At 39.8% G+C, this 12,380-nt stretch overlaps 1 protein-coding gene across 1 annotated transcript in view; it reads right to left on the reverse strand.

Moving 5' to 3' along the window:
• Nucleotides 1–10,813: 10,813 nt before the first annotated feature.
• VDAC1 (voltage dependent anion channel 1) overlaps nt 10,814–12,380 on the reverse strand; it is a 32,581-nt gene continuing 31,014 nt past the window's right edge. Inside the window, exon 9 of the mRNA XM_036750420.1 lies at nt 10,814–11,843. Coding sequence (XP_036606315.1) covers nt 11,752–11,843 — 92 coding nt within the window. The 3' untranslated portion in view covers nt 10,814–11,751. The remainder of the gene's footprint in view (nt 11,844–12,380) is intronic.

Consider the following 12,380-nt stretch of genomic DNA (forward strand, 5'->3'; position numbering starts at 1 on the left):
AGTCGAGCAGGGAGTTAGGAAGCAGGAAGGCGCGGGCATTGCCCCCGTGACTTCACCGGTATTCCCAAGTGAGGAAACTTCCACCAGTGCAGACGCTCACCTCCTTTGCAAACTTCAGTCTTAGGTGTGGCCTAGAGTAGCGGGGTCAAACTCCAGTGAAACGGGGGGAGGGGAGGGAGGTGCCACTAATCCGTAGGTAAAGATGCCCCCGGCTCCCTGTTGATTTAACTTTAAAATGCTGTTACATCACCCATGTTTTATTGTATTGTCGTTTAGTTAAATATTTCCCAGTTACGCTTTAACCTGGTTCCTTCCGTTGGTTTGACACCTGTGGTCTGGAGCAATAAAAGATTAAAGGGACTTTGCCCAGGGGCTCAGAGCCGGGAAGTGTCCAAAGCTTCGCTGGAACAAGGTCTTTCTGACTCGGGCGAAAGCTTCCTATACCCTGCCTGCCTTAGCCTGACGTCCAGGGCATCTCGATGGCCACCTGAAAAGGAGGCTCTGCGGAAGAACGTGCCTTGTTCCGCTCGATGCCAAGGTCTCCGAGGTTCCTCCCCACTCTGATATCCCGTGGTATCCTTGGTGAGAGTGTGGAGAGGGAGATTGAGTCGGGGGGGAAAGCCACTATGCAGCAGCTTCAGGAGTGCTCCGTTTTTAAAAGAGGGGGGTAGTGATCAGGAGGGGCTTTTATCAATTTGATAAGTTCCCCGTTTTACTGGATATAAGTGCAGAGTGTGGGTCTTTAGAGGCTTCCTCCCATGGTGGGATACCACATGCGCTAGGACCTTGCTAGGAGGACACAGCGAATTCATTCCTCCGATTGGTTTTCAGTGAGTAGTGCTGCTTCCAAAATGAATTGTGATTGAGAATCTGAGACACTAGATTCCTTTGAGAGGAGGGACCCCTCCCTTCCTAGATTGTATAAATCAAGATATGAGACCAGTTCAGGGAAGCCCTTTACTTTCAGAACTTCCTCTTTTCCTTTTTCCTTTTCATCTTCTTTTAGAGTTTAGCAGGCAGGGGAAACAAAATTTCTCTTTGCCTAGATAAGTAGCTTATAATAGCTAGCATTTATAGAATGTTTTATGGTTAGCAAAGCGCTTTAAAAATATTGTCTCACAACAGTGGACAGTAGGTGCTGTTACCAACCCCCATTTTACAGATGAGGAAGGTGAGACAGACAGGTTAAGTCACTTGCCCAGCACCACACATTCAAATAGCTATTAAGTGTCCCAAGAGTAGGTTAGAACTCAGATCCTACTTGACTTCAGGTCCAGTGTTCTATTCATTGTGCCACCTAGTTGCCAACTACCTGTAGCAAAACCTGGCAGAGGTAGACGTGTATATGTCTGCCTAGTCCCAATGGACAATTGGGTTCAATGTCAACCCCAAATTCCTCTGTAGAGGAGGGGGAATATTTAATACCCTAGCAGCATGGTACCACAACCTAGCCTTCTAGTACCAGCTTTGGAAATTGCCTCATGGATAACTGACTCCAGGTTTGTGTTCCTAAGTTTGAGCATTTGGCCACTAGCCTCCTAAGGGAGACTTCCCTAGCAGTGTGCTTCTTAAAGAAAGCAGATCACAAACATAAACTCACCTTGCTATTAAAATCATGGGGGAGTATGCCACAAGGAGGGTTAAAGATCTGTACCTTACAAACTCCACTACTAGTGCTTCTGTAACTCATAAAGTACACTGTTCAGAAGCCCCACCCCACAAAGTTTATTTTCTTTCTGGGTGGGATATTTGAATGTTTCCTGTGTTTCTGCATCTGTTCATGAGCTTCTGTTAGTCCTTTGAGTCTTATGCAATTTCTGTGGTGGTAAAATAAAGTCTGTCCCACACCCAGTGTCAGAGTTGTACACTGAGCTCCTCCTGTATGGAAGTTAGGGAACTTTAACTCACATTTGGGGAAACCTAGACACAAGGTATACTTAAGCTTTATCTTGGAAATTTCTCTGAAATAAAACTCTCAGACAGAGGCATAATGAGCCTAAGAGAGAAACTGACCCTCTTTGGGTTAAGCTTCCAAGACTAGACCTAGTCTATATTATGTGATCAAAGAGTCCATAAGGAGTCCTAGGCTACAGGTTACCAAAAAAAAAAAGTTGTGTAGAGAGAGAGAAATGCCAAACTTAGAAAACTGTTTGGGTGGTAGGGTTGAAGGCAATGATTTGTATTAAAAAATAAGATACTTTCCATTCCTTGTGTATATTCAAGAGAGGATACAATTTTCAATACCTGCTTACATACGCAATTTCTTTTTCAGTCTACACACTGCATAAAGTATGACTGTGCATACACATTTATTGCTGTGCAAGTTTTGAACTTCATGGTCCATTTGGAGAAAAACTAGAAACCAGAGCTGAGCTCTAAACGGACCTTTACAGGGAGAAGGTTCAATGTTCTATCTCTACATCTAATTACATGAGCTTTTTCTGGCTGCCGTGAGTTACCAGGAATATATAGATCCAGTGATGTCAATGACTTAAGCCTTATTCATCTCTTAACCCACAGACTGCCAGAAAAGGATGAATGCCCTCCTTATTGCAAGGTTTCTTGGCTATCCAATATATGAAACCTCACACAGAATGTCTTTCCTGTATCATTTGTCTCATATGTACAGAGAAACCACTGTGCCCCAGTCAGAACCAGTAGCCAGGTTTCATTCATATCACATGTTTTCTCAAAGATTCCACAGGGTTTGGTATAGAACAAGACATACTTGTTTCAAACATACCTTCCAGAGCCCCACTTCACAGACTGCACAGTCAATTCCATCCTTATCCCCAGACCACCCTTCATGTGGTATAGTAAAAAGAGAACTAAACATAGAGACATGAAAGCCTGCATTCAAGGCCGAGTCCTGTTACTGAATAGCTGTGCAATATTCATTCATTTATTCTACATGAATTTATTATGTGCCTAATATGTATCAGGTACTGTGAAATGGAGGAACATGTTCTGATGGGGGTTCTAACATGTACACAGATAGACAAATTCAAAGAACATACAGAGTAACATAGCATGAGAATTAGGATAGGCTTCATATAGGAGGTGGCATGAAAAGACCCTTAAAAAAAACACTAGAGATTCAAAGGGGCAGAGGAGAAAGGCCATTCTAGGTGTATAGCGAAGCTTATGCAAGGACACAGAGATGGAAGGTGGAACAAGTTCAGGGCCAGTTTAGTTGGAATGTAGCATTCATGAAGGAAAAAGACATGTAATAATATAGGAAAGTTGGGCTGGAACTAGACCGTGAAAAGCTTTACATACCACAGGAGGTTTTGGAGCAGAGGAGTTAAGTAATCAATCCTATGCTTTGACAGCTATGTGATTGTCTGAAGGGAGTGGCTTGAGGTCTTGAGGCAGGAGACCAATTTAGCGATAGTGAGAGGTACTGAGGGCCTTAATTAGGGTGGTGGCAAGAAAGGGATGGAGTTGAGGGTGAGAAAAAGTCGGAGAATTTCAAGTTTGCAATCTGGGTGACAACACTAGAAAAAGAGTGTCAGGATACAGGATGGGTTTGGGAAGAAGAGGAAAGTGGAGAGGAGATGAGTTCCACTTGGGGACATGCTGAGTTTGAGATGGCTATGGGACGTATAGTAAGGCATGTTCAAACAGCAGTTGGTGATTTAAGACTGGAGCTCATGAGACTGGGGCTGAAGACATAGATTGAGCAATCAAAAATGCATTCATTAAGCATCTTTTTTGTGCCCAATACAGGTGCTGGAATACAAATGTAAAAGTTAGTCCCTTTCCCCCTCCCCTAGGAGAGTATTGATGATCTGGGAAGGGAGTGATAAAATGAGAAGTGGGTAGTACTTTATGTGAATGTGTGGTATTGGGTTGATGGCAAGATGTCTGCATTGGGTGGGCTTTGGTATACTAATAGATGACTAGTTATATGAGGTAAAGCATTGTCTGGAGTTCTGAGTCAACCAGATATAAAGGTCGAATTTGACTACTGATATTCTCCTCTCCAGGCAGCTCCACCCCAGGACTGGTCTCTAAGATGAGTGTATTAACTCCTCTGGAATGTGGAATAGGATCTGTAGGGGGTCTGATTCAGAGGGTTGCTAGTGTGAAGCAGGGCAGACAGGGAGATGCCCACATTGACTAGGGCATAGTGATGATAAGATGAGCTGAAGCCTGCTCCAGGAGATACTGAACCCATAAAAGAGGTCCCAGGTCAAGAAAGCACACATGGATGATAATCTTAGCAAGAGATGGAGGAGCAGATAGGTAAAAGAACCTCAAGGGAACTCTGTCAGAAATCCAAGGAGGAAAAAGTATTGGGGAGAGGGAGTAGTCAACCAATTCTCTCAAGGTGATGGCAGTGGTTGACTGCCCCCTCCTCCAAAATACTTTCTTCTCTCTCCAAGAAAATCTAGGCTGGAGAAAGTATTCAAGAGAAAGGAGTAGTCAACTATCAAATTCTGAAGAAATGTAAAGAAAGATGAGGATTGAGAAAAGGCCAAGATTTAGCAATGTTTTGATTGCTAAATAACCAGAAAGAGATCCGGTTTCTGTTAAGTAAGTTTGAAACCAGATTGCAAGGTATTGAAATGTTAATGAAGGACTGGCAGGATTTTGGGAGGGAAGTAGAAGCAATGAGGGTGGGCTGTTTATGAACGAGAGCATAAATATAGGATGATAACTTTGAGTAAGGTAATGTCAAGTAAAGGGTTGGGGGGGGTTGTTTTTTTGGTATGGATGGATTAGACCTAAACATGTTTGTAGGAAGCAAGGAAAGAGCAAGTAAAAAGTTTGAATATTAGAAGGGAAGGATTGTAAGGGCAGACACAGGAGGGGCTGGGATCAAGAGCACAAGTAAAGGGGATGGCCTTAGTAAAAAAAACTAATTCTACATTAGATGCTGGGGCAGGAGTGACCTTAAGTGAATCATTCTCTTTCTGAGCTTCAGTGTACTTTAAATGTTAAATGAGGTTGTTAGAGGTTGAAGGGACCTTAGAAATGGTCTAAGTCCTATGAACAGCAATAACTTCAGTTGTCCATTATCTAGAGTTCATTCGTCCTAGAGTTAGTTATCATCATCATTATTATTATTATTATTCAGTGACAGTGAGAATATAGATGTCCACAAGTAACATTTAAGTAGGCAGCAGTGGATAGACTGCTGAGCCTGAAGTCAAAAGACTCAATTTTCCAAGTTCAAATCTGACCTCAGACTCTCACTAATTCTGTTATCTTGTGCAACTCACTTAACCTTGTTTGCCTGTTTCCTTGTCTTTAAAATGAACTGGAGAAGGAAAAGTCAAACCACTTCAAAACCTTTGCCAAGAAAACCCCAAATAAGGTCACAAAGAGTCAGACACAACTGAAATGACTCACTGAAAATTACTGAAAGGAGGCAATGTGGTACAATGGAAAGTGTGGGAACTAGAATAAAGAGAACCAAGATTGAAATCCTGACTTCCACTTCCTAGCTCTCACCTGGGATAAGTCACTTCACTTTAAAAAACACCAGCCATATTTGGAAGGAAGGTAGTGGCTCTACAAGGGAAATGTAAAGTGGGAGTGAGTGCATTCCAAGCATGGAAGACCACTTGTGCAAAGCACTGAGAAAGATGGGGAATGTTTTGGACAAGAATACAGAATTTATAAAAGAAAGTAATAGGAAGTAGGCTGGAGAGGTAGGAAGGAGCCAGATTGTGGGGGCCTTTAAATGCCAGGCAGAGGATCTATCCTAGAGGCAATGGGAACCACTGAAGAATTTCCATGATCAGATCTGTTAAGGATAATGGTTCCTACATAATATTAGTAGCTTATATTTATATAGCACTTTCAAGTTTGCAAAATGTTTTTGCATATATTATCTCATTTGATCTTCATAATAACACTAGAAGATATAAATTACAAGTATTATACCAATATTACAGTCAAAGAAACTGAGGCTAATTGGTATAAAGTGCCCACATGATTAATAAATGGCATAACTGAGATATGAGCCTGTATCTCACATCTCCGAGTTTAGTAATGTTGCATCTGATGCAATAGGCAGACACCAGGACATCCTGGCACAACACACAGACTCACTGATTGACCAATCTGGGAAGGTTTGAGGATGTGTGGATGCTACTAAGCATTAACACCCAGCGCAGTGTGATCTGAGCAAAGCAGAAACACTGTAGCACAACGGAAACATGAAATGCGCAAAACTAGAGACATCTCCATCCCAAATGTGTAAACAGACTGTTTGTGCCTGGCCTGTGATAGAGCCTGTATTGGACTGATCATCCAGCTGAACACACTGTACCTTGACCCCAACATTGTGATGTTATTGGTCCTCTTCAAGTACAAAGGAGGAACAAGAACAATTTACCAAACCGGTCTATGCTATTCAGTTCCATGTCTGGTCAGCCACAAACTCAGCAATAGCTCAAGTCTGGCTGAATAGCCTAGACTCAATCCTGGGTGGTTTAGAACAGGGAGCAAAGAATTATCTTTTTTTTTGCATTTTTGAATATGGTTAAAGTATTCTAAAATGCAAAAACCATTCTTGGCTTGCAGGCATACAAAAATAGGCAGCTGACCCCTAGACTGGAATATCCTCCAGAATAGATTGATGGCTACACATAGTCATGGAAGGTTCTCAAGTTCCATTAATATATTCTAGCAACTAAGCACTCCATATTCTTCCCCACTGGATACTCAGCTTACTAAATCAACAGTGTATCCTGGAGTTGGGACAAAGAAGCCATTCTACTTTCCCTGAGAAAAAATAGCTTAAGAGGAGGAAACCAAACCTTAGGCTTCGTCTTACCCCTGGGTAACTGGATTGGGGTAGGGGATTGTTCCCATAGGCTCACTGACATCAGGGTTTGGAAAAAACCCTAGGAGAACCCAAAGTATCTTTCCACAGTCCTGAAGCCAAGATGGGAATGAATACAGAAATGGTCTCTCCTTCCTCCAATCAAGTATATACTTATCTATTTCTCATCTATATCCTTACAATTGAATGTAAGCTCCTTGGGGAGGATTCTGGGAAGATGGCAGAAGTAGGTCAGAAAATTCCAAGCTCTCCGGATTTCCCCCACAAACAAGATAAAATAGGACCTCAGGGCAAACACAGAGCAGGTAAAAATAAAGAACAGTGGCCCTCCAAGGACAACCTGAGAAGATCCAAAGAAACCCCGGTGAAGTGTAAACACCTCCAGGCTAGTTTCTCTGAAACAGCAAGCAGGGAGTGCTGGGAGCTGGGAGCTAGACACAGCCCCAGCCACAGGAATTTTTACCTCCCAATGTGGGGAAGATTGAGGGAACTTCTGCTGATAAGGAACACCATCTGTGCTGCTGGGCAAGAAGGAACCAGCGCACAAGAAGTGGGTGCAGAAGAAGTGGGACAGGGACACAGCTGGCTTGCAAGAGGGCAGAATTCTTGGTTTTGGTTTCAGGCCAGAGGCACCATCCCCCATACCCCAGGACTGGAGCTGATTGCAACAATAAGTTGCTACAGTTATTTTTTTTGGAAATGAGCGGGCAAAGAAGAACCCAACTATAGAAAGTTACTATGAGAATAGAGAAGACTGAGGTTCATCTTCAGAGGACACTGAAGCAAAAAAAGCCTTTCCTACCCCAAAGAGAAATGTCAAATGTTCACCTGCTCAAAAAGAATTCATAGAATTTTTAAAAGACTCTAAAAATCAGATGAGAGATATTGAAGAAAAGGAAGAAAATGACTCCTTGAAAATTAGAATTGGGTAAGGGGAAGTTAGCGAAGTTATGAGACCAAGAAATAATGAAACAGAATATAAAGAATGAAAAAATAGAAGAGAATGTGAAACATCTCATAAGAAAAACAGCTGATCTGGAGAACAGATCAGGAAGAAAGATGGCAGAGCCACAATTAGAATCACACAAGACCTAACAGCTATGACACTAAAAGACCACCGGTCTTGGAGCAATATATATTGAAGAGCAAAAGAACTGGGGTTGTGACCGAAAATATTACACCCAACAAAGTTAAGCATAATCCTGAATGAAAAAAAAAAAAGACGTTCAATGAATTGCCAGACTTTCAAGATTTTGTTGCAAAAAAACCTAAACAATAAAAAAATTTGACATATCTCCAAGAGAAATATAAGGTACACATCAAAGAACAATTACAAGGGACTCAATAAGGATGGACAGTTCAATTTTTACATGAGGAAACATAAAACATGCCTAAGATGATTAGTAATTGGGTAGTTCTAAAGAAAGATTGCAGTATTATGTGATTCTAAAAAGTAAAACCTTTTAGGATAAGGTAGAGTATTATACAAATGAGGTGCTAGAGGAACAACTGACATAGAGGAATTAGATGGAGGAGGAGGGCTGGTAGTTCTGGAACCCTACTCTCATGGGAAATAAAGAGGTAACTGTGTGTGTGTGTGTCTATAAAAGTCTTCTATATTCAGAAATAAATAAAAGGTTAAGGGGAAGAGGATAAGGGAGGGATTTTTGAGGGAATTCTACTCACATCAGATCTGGGCTAAAGGGAGAACAGTAAGTACATTTAAAAGAAAATTTATAAATAAGTAAGAGGGTGAGGGAGTAGGATAAGGTGGAGGGAAAGAAGAGTGTCTAGATTAACAGGAATGGGATAGAGGCAATAACACACATACATACATATATACGCATATATATATATGTATACACATTTGGAAGGCTTCTAAATTGAGACAGAAACAAGAGGGTAAGGGGAAAGGGATGGGGGGAGAGGAAAAGGGAGGTAGGTTAAGTAGTTGGAGGGCAAGGCAGCAGGTAGAAGCAAAGTAGAGGAGTCAGGAGGAATAGGAAATAAGAAATATACATAAAATAAAGATCAGGAGTAGAATTAATTGGGGGGAGAAAGCAGGAGTAGTAATCATGATCTCAGATGAAATTAAAGCTAAAATAGATTTAATCAAAAGAGAAAAATAGGTAAACTACACGTCAGCCACATTAATCAATATTGTTTTAGAACAGGGCTGTCCAAAATACAGCCCGCAGGTGGGTTTTAATTTTCATGAGCAAAATAATAAATTTGCATGGAATGTGTATTAGATTTTCTAATTCTATCACTAATAAATAATCTCATTGATGTTAATTTTCTTTGATGTTTTTAATGCAGTATTACAGACGGAACATATCGCACAGAATTTTCAGTCAATCTGTGGGATGCGTTCTGCCTGTACAGTGCAAACTAGTCAGTATGCACCTACCTTTATACTGTTCTGTTGTCACTTTGTTGTTTTGCTTTCACGCTTCGAGCCTTCACCTGTCATATTGATGGCACGCATCCTCCACTTTCTATTAGTGTACTGTATTTTTTATTCTTGGTGTGGCTCTCAAATAATTATTTTATTTTAATGCAGCCCTAAGGTAACCTAAGGTTGGACAGCCCTGTTTTAGAATATTCAAAATAACTAGACAGTATAAGGTTGGAATATTGCTGTCTAGGAAATGATGAGTTGGTGGACTTAGAAAGACTTGGACTTAAGAAGGAAGATGTTATCCACCCTCAGAAAAACAGAGGACAAACAAGTATAGTACAGTTTTATATAGATGCATATGAATTTATGTCTATATGAGTATAATTACAGATATCGAAGTATATATATGTGTACATATATGTGTGTATACGTACACATATATATGTACACACATATATAAATATATCCTTGCTTAACTGTAGCCTTGGAGGAGGGAGAAAGAAAGGGAAAAAAAGAACAAAGTAAAAAGTGTACAGCAGGGAACAGAAGAAAATTTACAAGGAAGCAAAGACAACAGCTCTGAATACAACGTGTAGTATTTATGACATAGGCTTTCTTGAAATGGAAATTTATTGCTGTATATTTTGAATCCTTTCTTACATTTTGCTGTGCACATGCAGTGCTTTTTTTTCTTTTATTTTGTATTTGTTTTAGTATTTAAGTCTATAATGTTTCCTTTTCTTACACATATTTAAGTTAAAAAAAAAAAAGATTATAAGCTCCTTGAAGGCAGGGAGCATTTTATCATCTTACATTTAGCACAGTGCCTTCGACACAGAAGGCATTTACATGTTTGTTTGAATTAGCTCACTTAGGCCCAGACATATAAAGCTAGAGAGGATTCTAGAGATAATTTACATGAAATCACCTCATTTTCCAGATGAGAAAACACACCCAGAAATGTAAAATAACTTGCCCAAACTCGTATAGGTAATAATTGGAATCCAAGTCTATTCATTCTGCTGCCAGTCATCTTTCAAAGGCACCAAGCTTTATCCAAGAATACACTCAACTCAATTAAAAAATGTTAATTAAACATCTATTATGTCTAAGGTGCTATATTAACACCCAGGGAGACAAAGCTAAAAACAGAATAGTTTTAATGAACAAATCAATGACATTCCTTTCAAAGACTTTTCATGTTTATTATCTCATTTCATCTTACCAACACTCAGCATGGTGAAAATCCCCTAAATGCAGCCATGGTATAAAGAAGGGGAAAGAAAAATGCAGCTTTGTAACCACATTCATGGAAAAACAAATTGAGACAAAAACAAATCACAGCAAATACTGACACATGTGCTTTTTGTGATACTTGGGGCAGGAAATACATGAGAACTAAAGGAAGAGCAGTACTCTTTTGGCCTGAAACCCATTCCAAAAATGGGTTCATGCTCTTTCTTCTTATTTTTCATTTGTCTAAATAAGGTATACTTATGGAAAAGGGTCAGAAGTATTCAACAACATGTTTCTAAGCCCATGTGCATTTTTATTTCTATTAACAGCTGTTATGATGTATAAAATAAATTAATAAAAACAAGGGGGAAAAGGCAGAGGTTTCAATATTTTATTCAAGTTGTATTTTTAAGTGGTGGTAAGTACAGCATTTGGAGGGGAAGGCATCTAATTCCACACAATATGGAAGATTCTAAAATGTATCCATTAATTGCAAAAAAAAAAAAAAATTAGTGTGAGAATACAACAGAAGTCCAATTTTGATTCCAAGTGATGTCACTATGTGAGCACAGTTACACAGACTCTTCCCTGTTTATGGTTCTGTGTCCTAGCAGCCTCTTTATATGTAACTCAGCCAAAGTGAATGGAACCACAATGAGACTGGGAATTAAGTACTACATTATTGGCTTAATCACATCAAACTGGCTCCACAACAGAATGGTACAAAGTGGACACCTAAAGGACTCTGGAGACAACTTTTGGCAGAAGTAACTAATCAAAGCTGGAACAATTCATGAGGATTTGACTTAAAAAAAAAGAAAAGAGTCCCCTTTTCAGACAAGTTTTCACTCCATCAAGGAATGAGCCTCTTTCTACCCACTTAGGATAGATATATGTAGCCAAGTTGACTGCAATGGACCATGAATTCTCAGGAAGTCAAAATTTCATTCATTTAATCAGTCCACATTTATCAAGTGCCTACATATCATTGCCTTCCACTAGCAGCTATCTCTAGATAAAAAGGTGGCTCAATGCACCCTTTCAATCCTTAGAGACTTCTGAAAGCTGTTGTGGGAATCATCACATATCCCCTCAAAAGCCTGGAGCTGAAAGGACCTTTTTTTCTGAGTCAGGTTTCTTCTGTATCTCTGAAAGGATAACACTTTAAAGCTGCATCATCTTTAACCTGGAGGTCTAACATGATTGATACATAGCAATACTTGCGTCCCAGACATACAACATGAAAAGGTACACTAATTTCTGAAGGTAGCTATCCTGCAAAATATTTTAAAATTAAGTGATTGTACAACTTCTTTTATGCTTGAAATTCCAGTCCTAGACCAAGCTTGTGGCCACCAGCATTAACATTCTTGCCATCCAGCAAAGCTGATAATGTCAGTTTGATACCTACAGTGCAAACAATTGGGATAAGAAGAAAGATTTCATCAATGAAAGATTAAAGTACTTTACACAAACCATAAAAAAGTTCAGAAACTCCCATTAGAACTGTGGGTTCCTTGAGGGCATAAACATTATCTTTATCTTTTAGGAAAAACTCCAAGCACTTCCCCTACCAAGTTTACACAAATATATTCTTGTTGACTGGCCACATGTGTGGACTGTTAAATAATGAAGTTGGTAAGAAAAAAAGTCAGAATTTATCGAAAACACTTAGGAGATAGGGACTAGACATGTAATTTTATTAGCACAGGGCAGCAGTTCTAAGTGTGGTCCATGGACTTACCCATGTAAACAAAAACTCTTCAGGGTTCTTAATAATTTTTGAGTGTGAAAAAGAGATGCCAAGAACGAAAATTTTGAAAAATTCCTACTATAGGAAACTCTTGAGGTGAGAAAATTCCCTCCTCTACCAATGCTGGTCAGTACCCTCTCTGTAACTTAAAGTCTTAGACAGTTGTCTACAACACTGAAAGGTTAATTAAC

The sequence above is a fragment of the Trichosurus vulpecula genome, chromosome 3, assembly GCF_011100635.1.
Source record: "Trichosurus vulpecula isolate mTriVul1 chromosome 3, mTriVul1.pri, whole genome shotgun sequence".
Taxonomy (NCBI): domain Eukaryota; kingdom Metazoa; phylum Chordata; class Mammalia; order Diprotodontia; family Phalangeridae; genus Trichosurus; species Trichosurus vulpecula.